General features: G+C 39.6%; 1 protein-coding gene across 4 annotated transcripts in view; it reads right to left on the reverse strand.

The window, feature by feature from the left end:
- The window catches only part of fryl (furry homolog, like), a 61002-nt gene that overhangs the window by 39108 nt on the left and 7045 nt on the right, over positions 1–14849 (reverse strand). For all 4 annotated transcript variants that reach the window (XM_073476619.1, XM_073476618.1, XM_073476620.1 and 1 more), the window contains 5 exons: positions 3327–3535; positions 2787–2840; positions 1063–1202; positions 824–920; positions 8–87 (listed from right to left, as the gene is read on the reverse strand). In XM_073476619.1, coding sequence (XP_073332720.1) covers positions 8–87; positions 824–920; positions 1063–1202; positions 2787–2840; positions 3327–3535 — 580 coding nt within the window. Of the gene's footprint in view, positions 1–7; positions 88–823; positions 921–1062; positions 1203–2786; positions 2841–3326; positions 3536–14849 lie in introns of those variants that run through there.

The following is a 14849-nucleotide window of genomic DNA, read 5'->3' on the forward strand; positions in this document are numbered from 1 at the left end:
CACTTACCCCTCTTTGTGTTTAAAGTGCTTGAATGCCAGGTTCAGAACTTCATGTACTAAAACATCTGGCACTGGATGAAGAGGAATCTGTGACGGAAACATGGAATCATTGGTCCTATTAGAAGCATTGATAAATCCTCATTCTTTCTCTTTGCTACCATTCATTGCCCTCCCTACAGGAGCAAAGCCAAGGACAACTTAGCTCTGGTCTCTGGGGATTGGCTTTTAGTTCTGAATGTTGCTTAGATTTGGACAGACACACTCAGTTGAGAGTTGGTCTGTTGCCACTGTGTTTATTTACTGTGTCCCCCTGTGGAGAAAGACCTCACCAAAAACACTGCTTTTCATCTCTGCACCACAGAGGATAAGTACATGAAAAAGTAAAAACCTATTAAGCAATTCTCTTATCCTTTTTTTATTCTGCAAATTACTAATCAGTGGTGAATTATGCACTGTAAGTTAAGGAAATCTTGTCACTTGATTAGAATTAAAATGGTAGACAAAGTCTTCCGCAAATGTGTAAAAAAGAAAGAAAGAAAAAACTTTTGAAATGAAATCAGAAACCAAATTTAGTGAGAAAACCTTGGTCCTGTTTAGCAAGTGTGAAGGTAAAGCTATACCAATGCTATGTTCAACAATGTGCTTGTTATAAGTTTACAATCCACAATGGATATCACTTCAACAGGACCACAGAACCAGAACTCCAAGAAAATATCATTAGGTCAAACAGGTGCATGTAACATGACCCCAGAAACCAAACTGTAAAATACTTTAAATAGGTATTGTAAATGAGTTTACAAAAGCAGAGTGTCAGAAACCTCACCTGTTTTAGAACTTCCACTGAAACTAAACAAAAAATGAAATCTATGGCTAAGTCCCTTCGTTCCAGAAGGTAATCTTTATCCCGGTGCTGTTCGTCTCTACAAAGAGGGAAAGAAAATAGTTGCATACAAGGAGGTTTTGAGCACATCTTAAAACCAACAAATAATTGTAATCAAATATTAATGATTTGTTCATGGTGGAAAATAAGGATGAAGAAAAAAACAAAGATGAGCATCTCACCCTTTGGACTTGGTACTAGAGCGAGGCCTGTACTCATAAGACTCGTCTTCAGTGCCACTCTGCCGCCGGTACCAGTCGAACAGTGTGCGCAGTAGGGAGGGCAAACAGTGTTCTGCTATTGAGCTCATAGAGCTTATTAACTGGAAAACAAAAACACAGGAACATTAGATTCACTCAGTAGTACTAGCACTCTCCACCATATTCTTTGCATTTTTAATGCAAAATTAAACACATATACCTGTCAAACATGCTAATAAATTGATTAAATTGTGTGAAGAATGTTGTCCAACAGGCAATAATTAGAGCATATATAGGGTGAGTATAGATTGGATGTTTTCTCAACTATTGGGTGACATGCTGTAGATATTGATTGCAATTGGGAGTGTGGTGTTGGATGACATGTTGAGCACGTCATAAGTGCTGCTACAGTATTGAGCAGCTCCACTGCACATGTGGCTCTGTGGTGTTCACATGTAAAACTGCAGAAATAATTAGCTGTCCTCTGAATACCTCATCAGCAATGATGACGTCATATTGTGCCTTTTAAGCCTAGCACTGCATAACAACTGATCATATTGATTTATAATGCTCAGTATGTTGATGTATAATAACAGCTGTATTCTGATGATAAATCAGTGAACTCTATTACTAATGAGTGAATACAGAAAACAACAAATCAGCACTTTAGCAACTCAAGAGCACAGGGAATGTTTCAGACAATACATAAAACATGAGAGGAGGTGGTCAGTATGCATAAACTATTGAAGTGTGTGTGTGTGTGTATGTGTGTATGTGTGTCTGTGCGTGTAAGGGCCAGTGCAGCGTGATGAGGGAGGTGGATGATGGATGCTAGGCAGGAGAGTTATGCAACTGCTCCCTCTGCCCTTATGGCATCGGGCAGATACACTCCAGCACCCAATGCTGATTTAGTAGCTGAGGATGACACAGCGATTCTACACTCTCACTTTTTTGCGCTCTCTATACCCACTTTCTCTCCCTCACTCACAATGGGGACAGCTGGATCTATAGCACCATATCCTCGTTGGCTTTGTGTTGTGCTGAACAAAGCATTCTGCAGCAGGCGGGCCCATTGTATAGAGTCCTGCACCAGCTACAGATGAGGGACAGACGGGCTATTGAGTGGGTGGAGCTGGGGATTCAAACACTGCGCACACATACAGAGGGACGAAAAAAGACTGCTGGTGGTCCCAGGAAACGAGAATGTCACTTTAATACACCTACATGTGATTATAGGAGTGAATCTTTACTGGCCTCTGATTAGGATTCACCTGTCAACGATTCTCGATGCATCTCGATCTATCTCAATGTATCGCATCCACAATTTTCTATATCACTGTTCATGGCTACTTTTTCATCGGTTCATATAAGCAGTCTGATTAATCTGTTGTTTTATTATTTTCGAAAGTGTGCTCAAAATTCAGACTACAATATAAAAACTGCATATTTTCAACACCAACATATGTGTGACTGTCTAAATGTTAAAGAGGGACATTGCAACCTAACAGCGTATCTTTACAACTTTGTTATCCAACAGAGGCTGGAATCAACAATCAATCTTTGCAGGCTATAATTTTGTGTTGACTGTTGACTGTCACTGCATCAATTGCAGAACCTCCCATATCCACATCACAATGCATCTAAGACTCAAGATATTCACACCCCTACATGCGATACATTCTGGTCACTACCAAGGCTGTACTGACCTGGTCAAATTGTGCATCTTCTCCTCTCTGGAGGGATCGGGACAGGGGTTTCTCCTGTTAGAGAGAGAAAGAGATCAAGAATAAGTGTGATATGAACCCAGCAGAGATACTGTCAGTATTTGCACAATAGCAGATTGCTGTCAGTCAAGCAGCAGGCCTGAGAATGAGTAGGCAAGTGAGAGAGAACACTAAAGTTTTACGGTGGTGCATACACTGAATGAGAGTGAGGTAAGACTTCTATCAGTGTGAGGTTATTACCCTCCCAGGAGCTCCCACATAAGGAGAGAAATTAGCAAAATAAAGCGAATGAATGGAGGAACAGGTCTGTTAATGATTAACAATTTTATAATTTGTTTAACACATATACATTAAAATGTGGGCTTCTCCTGACACTGTTTTTCCTGAAGTGCTAAGGGCATGGCAGTTAGTTACAAAAGAGAGGAGGTTATCTCAGCAGTGTGTGTGCCACATCACGTGTCGTGTATCGAATTTCATTTCCTGTGTTTCTTGACACCAGCTTCCACCCCCCTGTGGACTTACCAGCGGCTCAGCCATCACCATCTCGATCTTCTTCTCAGCCAGCACAGCAAACTCAGCAAATAGACTCTTGATGACAAACTCCCCGGGCTTCAGCTCGGGGTCGATGGTGATGCTCGACATGGCGGCGATGTTGTGTTTCTCCCACAAGAGGGGAGTCACCGAGGAGGGGGCACGGCGTCTACTCACGCTGCTGCTGACTGGTGCAGAAGCTGCAGAGAGGACAGAGGGTAAAGGTTAGGAAATAATACAGTGGGAGGCAAAAGGAACAGGGTCAAACAGAGAACACTCTTGTAAAGTATGCAGTGTCATGCTCTACTTCTAATCCAAACAGGGGAAGAGACATTTCCTTAAGAGGCAAATTGACCAAATTGATGAATGCAAGACGGAGATATTCCACTGCTGACTAGAGCAAACATTCAAGCTCCATTTGATTCCAAGCCTTTAATTAGGAACTCATTTTCTGAACTCATATAATGGGCTCAAATCACCTTAAAAACAAACAGGAGCATAATTACAAGTCCCATTAGAACTATGTCATTAATTATCAATTTTATTTATTTTTTTTTGTATATACATTTTTATGTCTAAATCTAGGGGATTCATTTTTACAACAAGCTCTTCAACAGTGTTGATTTACGCATGAAAGGAAAATTGTTTAAGAAGTAGTTCGAGATTTTGAGCAATACCTTAACCTCACATTCTTGCAAAGAACTAGATGAAAACAAAATGATACAACTCTTATGTCTGCACACTGAATTTAAAGATAGCAGCCAATAATCTTAGTTTAACACAAGACTCGAAATTAGGAAACAGTTAGGAATGTCACGCCGTTATTCTGTCTCATCATTCTGTATAACACTGTGTAAAATGGGCTAGAATCCACAAATCAGCGCATCTAAAGCTCACTTTAACTTTACACTGCTAAAAATGATACGCTGTTGTAATGGTGGGTTATGTGCCAAACTATTTCTTGGCTCTTTGAAACACGAAAATAAAAAGGCCATCGCTGCTGTGACCTCATTTATCAAAAAGATTATCCAGAAAGGCATTTCTGGTTTTAGAGCACAATGCTGCGAACTGTCATCTCATGTCAACAAACTTGTGATGAACCCAGCTGCCCTTACTGAGAATGTAGAAGCTGACAAGATGAACAGGGTGTTGCTGTTTTTCCTTGAGATATTTCTTCATATAGAGCAGATAGATTGTGATATTCCTTTTTCATATTGGCACATTTGCCAGATTAAGTACCAACCAGAACATTAAGACAAAACTTTTACAAATGACAGGAATGAAGGTGCAGCAGTCATCTAAAAAATGTACTGGTAACAAGAAAGTATAAATTATTAAATAGAAAATGACTCAAAAGTATGCCTTTATGTCATTTGTGACAATTAAGGGCTTTAACAGAGACCATTAAAAGATAAGTGGACTTGGCTGGATACAATATTAACATGATATCCATGGTTCAACTCACAAAAAAAAGGCAATCAAGGTCTCTTGTGTCCAGCTGTGTCACTGTGTTTAAAAGGATGACTTTGTTGTTTATCTGGATTTCTCAACATTTTCTTTTGCTTTTATCACATAAAATGCTTGGCGCAAATGTAAATTAGTCACTGGGAGGATGACTGAATCCTGGGTTAAATGTCAACTGTGGGCAGTGTTGCGTTACTATAGTAGTAGCATTAGATTTATCACATTACCATTATATAGAGCCAAGTGTTTCACAATTTCTCACAACCTCTACCTCTATAACTGTACAGTGCAGTCAAATAATTGTAGGAATGGTTGGTTAATCCATTTTTACAGCCTATTTTAAAACAGTATTTAAATAAGCCAAAAGTTCAATGGTGTGGAAAGTAAAACACTGGAACATTGAATGTCCACAGAGCTCCTTCAGCAAAATTTAGACAGCCTACCTGAGACACATTCATCCAGGGTGACTAACCCAGAGCTCTCTGCACATTTGCATGTACCACAGATCATTTGGCCATCCTAATTTAAATAGTCAAATCTTAAGGATCTGGGTTTAGGCATTTTGGGAGATGGCAGAAAAACTGAAGCCCACAGCTTTGGAACAATGACATATAAGTGGAATGTTCGGTTGTCTGCACATTTAAGCTGCAACGATAAGTCGATTAATTGATCTAAGGAAATTAGCTGCCAACTATCTTGTTGATAATTTATAGTTTCAGTCATAATTTAAACAAAAATGCCAAACATTTGCTGGTTACAGCTTTTTGAATGTAATGATTTTTCTGCTCATCTTTGTCATGTATGATACTAAATTAAGAGTCCTTGGGTTTTAGACCGCTGGTTGCACAAAAGAAAAATCTGAAGATGTCACTTTGGGCTTTGGGAAATTGTGATGAGCATTTTGCTTGTTTTTTTGACAGTAATGACAGAAAATAATTGGCAAATGAAGAATCTTTAATGAAAATAGTTGAAGCCCCACAACAAACTTTGGTTGCCCTAAACCGTTTGCCATGTAGGGTAAATATCAAATCAATCCTTTTGTACAAGATCATAGAGACTCAAAAATCTAATAAACATGAAACTCAAATTGTCATCAACTGAATCATTAATAATAATGAATCAAAAAGACAATAAATTACATCTTATAGCAGCATAAATTGACTTTTCTTAACCTAAAGACATATACACATTTTACTGCAGGTCAAAAGAAGTTTTATGAGTCTCTAAGATAACTGAAGTCAATTAAACCTTATTCGCTCACACTGCTGTTTAATCATCTGGGGTTTTTAATAGGTAAGCACACACGCACAGACAATAAATTACCTTAAACAGCACTTAAGTACCAGCTCCACGTACCCATAAAATAAAATGAAATGCATGAAGATTGCATAAGCATCATGAAACGCTTGCCTATGTGCATGCTTAGCCAAGTTGCCATCTATTCAAAAGGCGCTAGACTTCATAACATTCAATAGTGCTATGAGATTTATGCCTCAGCTGGGATACAACTTCCAGTCTAGTCCACAATAGGTCCAGTCCAGCCAATAGTGAACTGATCCTTTACCTCATTCCCTCCCAGGAAAAGCCTTGTTCTGTTTCTTCCTGGTTGTCACAGAAACAACACACCATTCTTAGCAGTCTGAATACCAACTGAGGAGCAGAATTACAGGAAAGAATATGTTTTTCAGCAAAGGAAAAACATTCATAGCTCGCATATGAACCTCTTGAGTATGACAAAAATGTGCTCAAATTGTGACATACTATGACACTGATCAAGAAGCTAAGTTTCTATAGGATGCCTCACTAAAATGATACCCACATTCTTGTATTCAGACTATTCTTATTCTCCAATCAACTTTGGTAACCAAAAGTTTCAGTTATCAAGTAATATGATGCAGTACACTGATGCATTAAGTCGACTGCAAACTGTGTTGGAAATGAATGTTTTGTTTGTCAGTTTATGAGTGAATACATACACTTGACTTGAGCTGATGCACTAGATTAGGTACTCTACTACACTCGATGTGTTAATATTAGATTAGATCAAGTTAAATAACAGGCTCATTTAAAAATTCTTTGGTTGTTATAAATTACTAATTGCACAAACCTACATGAGGCAATACAACAATCAATCATTTTAATTCATATTCAAAAATTCTATCAATTATTCTTCAATTCAACTTATTGTGATTTAGAAATCTATAAATTGTGAAAATATAAAGGTCAGTTTACACCACACACATTAGGAAAGTATCTACCATTTTTAGTATTGTACTTGATAAAATGTAGAATTACCTATTAAAATAAAATGTAAATCAATTTAAATAATATATCTCCCATTAAAAACCCAGGACCTTATCTTAAGTATACTTTAGGCCACTATTTGTTCCATCATCTCAATGAAAACCATGACCCTTCCTTCCCCACCACCGTTCCAAAAAATAAAATAATGCAAAATTAAATGAAGATATTCTTGAGAATATTGTAATTTCATCGTTTATCTAAATTAATAGTTGTGATAATTATTTATAGAGCAAATTGAGGTGTTGAGGTGGCAGGGGCAGCGTAGTAGTAAGTATTAGCTGTGTTGTGCTCCTCATGTTGTCCAGCAGCACAGAGAGCCTTTCAAGCATTTCCCTCTTTGTTTACTGTGCTTCACCAACACCCCCAATGATGTCACATAGCCAGCTCTTAATACCCAATCAGTGCTGGGTGCGCTACCCCCTCCATCCTTCTTTTCTCTCCCACCCTGGGCCAGCTGGATTGTTGACTGGTTCACACACAAATGAATACCCCGACACTGTACTTTTCCAGTTAACGACTAAATAAGGGAACAAAAAAAAGTAAGGCATCCTTTTCTGGGCCAAGTCTTTGCATTGCCCCTCCCCTCCCTCGCTGTCTCTCTTTATCCCGAAGACATGCCAGTCATTTGTGGCATGCCAAACTATGATTCCCTTCACAAGCTGACCCCGCCGCACAAATCTTTGTAAATGACTGAAAAACTGTAGGGTTGCTTACAAAATTCTCACGGTTTAAACCAGGAACTGAACTGACTGAAACTAGTGACTCACTCGTGACCCTGAGGTCATGTTCCTTTTCCTATTCAAATCTAAATGCAAAAGCTTAAGCATGCTTTGCTATTAATATGTAAAAAAGAAAGCTTGCCCTGTGATCAAGGGCTTTGAAGAAAGCCGTCAAGCTTTGGTTGTATTTCAAGTACAATGCCATTTTGTGTAACGATTATTTTTATTATCGATTAAACTGTTAATTATTTTCATGAGTGTTTGATTAATCGTTTAGTCTATAGTATGTCAAATAGTAGAGCACAAAGTGACTTCTTTTGTCCAACTAACAGTCCAAAACCCAAGCTCTTCATTTACCATTAGAAATGACAAATAAAGCAGCAACTTCTTGAAAAATTATTGAACAATGAATCGATTATCAAGATAGCAGGCAATTCATTTTCTTTAGATCGACTAATTGATTAATCATTGTGGCTCTTTGCTGCCGAACTCCTGCTGGTTGTCATCAGTGCTGTTTACACACTATTAGAAATGGGAAAAAAGCAGATTTAAAGAAGTGAAACATGCCTTGGTTCTTTAGGTTATCAAGGCTGAGAGAAACTGAGAAACAATTACGTTTTTTCTGGCTTCTGATTTACCAGTTGTTCAGAGTTGGTCTTCTACCTAACATATCTGCAAGCCATCCGCCAAGATACAGTGTCTCTTTGTTCAGTCTCAGCCTGGAACATTTTCTATCTGCTGCACAAGAGAACACTAATATCTACGAGATTCAAAACATCTCTACCTAAAAGATGGACAGTACTGTAACTACAGCTGTGATAGAAAGAACTACTAAAGTGCTGTATCAGAAAATGTTTAGTTTCGAGAGGCCTATAGCCCCACTCTGCCAAAGTTCCACAGTTGTGCTGAAGAAACGAAGCACCCCGCAGGATTGCATAACTATTAGAGCAGTGACTCCACCTTGTCACAGTTATAATAAAGCCCTCCCAAACGCCTGCTCACTTCCCCTATCAGGACAACCAGCAACAACAGCACAAACACACACATACTGCTGGAATGCAGGGCCAGGAGTGTGTCCATTTTTTTTTTTTTTTTTAGAATGAAACAAAGGAGTCACTGCCTATGTTTATGTGGTGTGGCAGCGTCAGTTCAGCTATTGTGTCTCAACATGCTCAGCCTCTGACAAGTTACTACTAGTTAACTCTTCATCTATAATACTTCAAAATAAAAAAGAAGCTAAAAAGAAACAGCACAACTTATGTGTTACCAGAAGCTGATAATACATTCGTACAACACAGGAAACCAATATGTATGCTCCATTATGAATCAAGCATCGATTTAACAATAAAGGGCTTAACTGTGACCTCACCATATGCATTATTTATTGAACATATTACTGGGTGTTCCACCTAAACATGAACGTCTCCATGTCTTGGGACAAAGTACATCAACGTTTAACATTCAACAACATTTTCGGTATTCATAGCACAGAGGAAAAAACATCACATAGAAACAGTGAATGGTTGGAGGTTGTAGCAGGACAGCTTAGAGAGGGTTTGTGAAATTAGGCCTTCTTTGTTTGAGAGGCCCAATGAAAAAACTGGCACTGAGCACAGGATAGAGGAGAGAGGGTAGAGAGGGGGTGGGTAATTAGAAAGAGGTCCAAATGGAAGAAAGCTGTTTACTCAACAGGTGGATGTTTTTACAGCTACTTTGTAAAGCTATTTATTGAAAAGTAAGACAAGGTCTAAAACTGTGTTCAATGGTAAAAAATCCCAGTTAAACTGAAATTAGGTGAGGGGAAGGTAATTTAACTAATGTAATACAGACCCTATTTCAATGTTAGGAGTCATTTACTATGTAGATAGGAGAGAGGATGCCATATCTACTGCCCTCCACTCAGTCTTCACACACCTGGAGAATAAGAACAGCTATGACAGAATGCTGTTTGTTGATTTTTAGTTAAGTTTTACAGAGGAGCAAAAGAAAGCATCCTGACTGGAAACATCATAAACTGGCATGGTTCATTCAAAGCCCAGGACCTGAAGGCTCTGCAGCAGCTGATTAAAACCGCCCAGAACATTATTGGTATCCATCGACCGAGCATCGGTGAAGGGAGGATCTGCCATACCACCAGACTACAGAGCAGCTTGACTCTTCAGGCTGTGAGACTTCTCAATCCACCACAAACACTCCATTTTACTGGGTCCATAGTAAGCACACAACTTTTTGCTAAAAAGGCCCACATTGCATCACGTTTCCTCACATCTAGAACAAGATTTGTAGGCAAAGGCATCTCTGCAGCACCTCAGAACTCCTTTATAACTCCATTATCAAAATAATTGCAGCTACTGTGATTTGGATATTGCACTCTTTAAGCCACAGTGTGATTTTGATAATATTTCCATTAATTGTGCTGTGCCATTCGTCATCGTCTGAAAATATTAATTTTCTGCGCATTATGGAGTAAACTACAGATGTGGAGTATTTCAGCACCACATCACTGAGACTGCTCTTAAGGTTTTTATTTTTTACATTTGAATGTAGTCCACTGCCAGACATTAATAACCTGGGTTTGACATTCGGCCAGAGTCCTAAATTGAAGAAAAGATCAGTCCAACCCATTCACTCAAATTAAGCAAATCAACACAATTTCTTGTTATGTCGATGACACTGAAAGTGCTGTTTCTAATGATGATCAGTCGGCTCATTCCTTAAACATATGGCTTATTTAGCACCCCAACTCGCTTTCCTTAGACAAAGAAGTGTAACAATTTCTTCTGACACTAGCATGCATAAGTTGCTTGTTTTTTTATTTTATTTTATTTTAGGCAGTCCACCTCCGCTATAATACACTGCAGAAAATTAATTAACAAGACAGCTTACATCCTTAACTGGTCAATCCAAACTTTGTCTAAGTCCTTATAAATCAATGATTGGTTTAGGACCAAACCACATCTCCAATCTAATCTTTTCTGATCAAATTTGGCCTGCTGATTGTTCCCAGATTAAAATTCAAACATGACAGTGTCATTTTATCTAGAACAAATTCAAAACCTCCATATCCAGAACAAACATGGACAACATGTTCCCAACAGCTCTAAGTGCATGTTTGTGTGTGAGATAGAGAAACAGAGGAAAAGCTGACGCAATGGTCTCATCAACATCTAAAACACAAAAGAAGTCTTAAACCTTTGATCTGATTTGTACTCTGACAACCTTTGCCTCACTTTGCCCTAGAGTAGATGATGTCACTTTAATGTCTCTGGAACCATCCCATAACCCAAGTAGGACAACTCAGGTGATCCCTAGAAAAAGGCAAACCATACATTCCTTTTCCGGACAAGAGCAATGTTTGTGTGGCTAAGGTTCTGCAGTCACAGTTAAAGCTCTGTGGTGAAGGCTGTTCACGTCAAACAGCTGTGTGGAGAGTCAGGTCTGTCAAATCAGACACACTTCAAAAACATGAAGCACCAAAGCTGCAATGTGATCCAAATATAGCTGCAACGATTTATCAGTTAAATCTCATCTAATAAATTGATCAGTGAAAGTGGTTGAGATAAATTTTTAAAGAGAAGAAAGTCAAAATTCTAATTCCAGCTTCTTAAATGTCAGTATTTTCTGTGCTTTTACTTCTCTATGACAGTAAACTGAATATCTTTGGGTTGAGGACAAAACAAGTCATTTGAGGACAAACTTCTTGAGCTTTGGGAAACTGATCGACAGTTTTCGCCATTTTCTGACAAACAACTAACGGATTAATTGAAAAAAATGATTGACATATTAAATGTCAATTAAAATAATTGTTAACTGCAGCCATAGATCCAAACATAAACATAAACACAAGCACAAGCAACACAAACACATACCAACACTGAAATTGAAACACTTATTCAACATCAGCAGTTATTTTTTTAAAACTAATCAAAAATGTGTCAGAAAAAATTTAATAATCTAAAGTTGCACAAGAAATAGGGTTGTGTGTTATTATTAAAGCAGGTAAAATTGGACTGATGAATCAGCAGCGGCAGCTGGAAAATTCAACCTGCTGTTTTTTTCTTTGTCCATCACAACATTTCGTCGAGACTGAGAAGCCAGCGCCTTTTTGATTCCTAATGTAATATGGGCTGTATGGGAAGCTAATAATAGGAGAGACCCAGAAGACGGATCAATAGTAGGGAAACATTAGCTGCCCCAGAGGGAAGAGAGAGAGGGTTATAAAAGTAGGAGGAAAAAAAGGGGGGGAATGAAGATTGTGTTGGGTGAGAGACTAAAAAGAGAGATTTGGATGTTGAAATTAAAAAAAGTTGACAAAAAGTAAGGAGAGCTGGGATCAGCCAGTGACTAACAGAGAGAGTACTTCGTGTCCACCTGTGTTTTGGATCAGCAGATACTCATCAATAGAAACATTATCTATGGGACAACCTGGAGCCAGTATAGCGATGATGAGCAGGAGGAAGAGGGTGGACTCTGCTGCAACCTGCATACACATCAAACAAGCCTGGCTAAACCTGGACTAAACATCATCAGTCATCCTGACAACTCCATTAATAACCACTTTTCTTCTACAAGGAGGAGATAGGAAATCTCCGAGCATGGACTGGATTGCATGCAAACATGTACAATGCTGCACAGGGTCTGCTGGCTGTGTGCGGTAGATAAGTCTGGTGGCCGAGTGTGGTATGTAAACATGAGTGTGAGCTTGGCGAGGTACTCACAGCTGCTACTCCAAGACTTCAGCAGAGATTTGATGCTGATCTCAAAGAAGACCGAATCCTGCAGGCTCAGCATGGCGGCTCTCAAAAAGTTAGGCTTCACCAGAAGGCACTAATTTTACACGGCTCCTGTCACTTTCATTTCACTAAACCCAAACATTCGCTCTTCACCAAAAAAAAAAAAAACCCATACACCTCTCACATTTGTAGCTCCTCTCCTCTGACCGGAGCTGAACACTACCCTCCACAGGTGCTAGTTAAAGGCATCATCCTGAACGACAGTGTAAGCAGCTGCTGAGGAAAAGAGACCCAAAAAAGTGTTTGTTTCCTCTGCCACTTAGGTCACTGAGGAGTGAAACTGCGCTGGGAGAGGAGGAGAGAGAGCATAGCCTGGCTAGTTAGAGAAGTATTCCACCCCGGCGCCTGCTGCCCACTTGCCAATCCACAGAGTCCCTCATCCCCATTTCAGCACAGAACAATCCAGAAAGGCGAAGGACAAAACTGCGTGAGAACTTTTGCTCCTGACAGGAGAGAAACAGCAGCAAGAACAGTACACGATAGAAGTCTTAACAATGCACTGCAATATTCCCTCTCCTCTTCTCTTCCTGTGTGTGTATGTGTGCCAGTCCTAGCCCACTAGCACCGTCAGCCACCCTCCGCCTCCCCCCAAAGCTCTCTCCCTCTCCATTCGCTCACGGACGGCCCCTCCTCTTCCGAGCCAGCTCTTGTTCTTTTACTGATGCCTGCTCTTTTCTCTCCGAGTGAGAGCGAGCTTGTTTCAACAGCAAACAGAAGGGAGGCGGGAGCACAGTGTGTGGGTGATGTCATCAAAATGCTGCGAGTGTTCCCTGGCTGTGGTTCAGCAATGCATACGCATGTCAGAGCTGCTACTGTGCTGCCTCTCTGCTGGCCTATCAAAACGACACTTCCTGTAAGCTCCACAGCAATACTGATGCGTCATCCCTGACTGCAGTAGGAGGGAAAGGAAAGAATAGGAGGATGAAAAGGAGAGAAGGAAAGAAAGGGAGGATATATTGAACTCAAATTAGTAGTTCTAGTCCTGTTTAGATCTCGGTTCCAAAATAATCAAATTGTCATCTTTCTAAGTAACATGTGCAATATATTCCCAGGTTCAAAACAAAGTAAAGTGTACCACAACTGCACTCAAAAAGCATAGGAGGTATGTGACATCATATACATCATAATAATAGGACATGTGTACCTGACATTGTGTTACTGGTACTTTCTGACAGTTTCTAATCTTGGATCATTGTGTGCAAGAGATCATAGCTAATCTATTTGTTAAGCTAACCGTTCACACCCATCGGAGTCATGGGCATTACATCACTGCTCTGTCCAAAAGCTACCAGGCGTAGTATCACACAGAACGATAAACAAAACACACTACATTAGTGAGGAAACAGCTCACTGTGTTTGTGTGAGAGACACAGACACACACCTGATTCATCTGATACTTTAATCTTGTGTTGACGGCAGCACTTCCTGCTCTAGCACAGACTTAAAAACAGTTCCACATGACATGAAGCAATTTGTAGTCAAGCACAGGATTAAGTTTGTTAACAAAATATTTGGAGGGGGAAGAGCACTGGGACAGACAAATGCTCTTTGTCTTCTGTAAGTTTAGTCTTCATTTCTCTCTCTCTCTCGCCCTCAGTCTCTTCTCTGTCACATGTCCTCCACTACACAAGTTATGCAAAATGAGGCAGAGCTCATTGCAAACAAACACAACACAAGCAGATGCTTTGTCAAGCTCTGGCTGGTGCTACCCTGATGCAGGCTTCCACTGTGAGACTCTGCCTTGTAATAAACAAGCACAGATTCTTTAGAGTCCTGTTGCACATTTGGCGCAATTACATAAATAAATGTCACTTTATTTAATTTGATGACATCTTGGAAGTTTTGGATACAGTTATGAAAAGGATGATAGATTGTTGCAAATTGGGAAATTTTGCGGAGATTATGTAACTTCTGCCGCTAGGAGTCTCTCAATCAGAACAAAGACTTAGTCTGATGATGTGAAGTAGAGTCACCATTTGCTGATAAAAATTTATCTGATTCAGACATGTTCACAGACAAGGTCATATATTAAAGTCCGGTTCACCTTTCCTTCCTCAATGTATGCCGGATCATCACACCCTTATCATCCAGAAGTTAAGGCATGGTCACACAAACAAAAATACAGGTGTATGTCAATCGGCAGCTGTTGCTAAATGTGGTCTGTGCAAGATGCAAATTTGCTTTGGGGAATGTTTATTTACCATTTCACTCACATAGAAAGGAAGTGAACAGGA

This window comes from Pagrus major, chromosome 11, assembly GCF_040436345.1.
Source record: "Pagrus major chromosome 11, Pma_NU_1.0".
In the NCBI taxonomy this organism is placed as follows: Eukaryota; Metazoa; Chordata; class Actinopteri; order Spariformes; family Sparidae; genus Pagrus; species Pagrus major.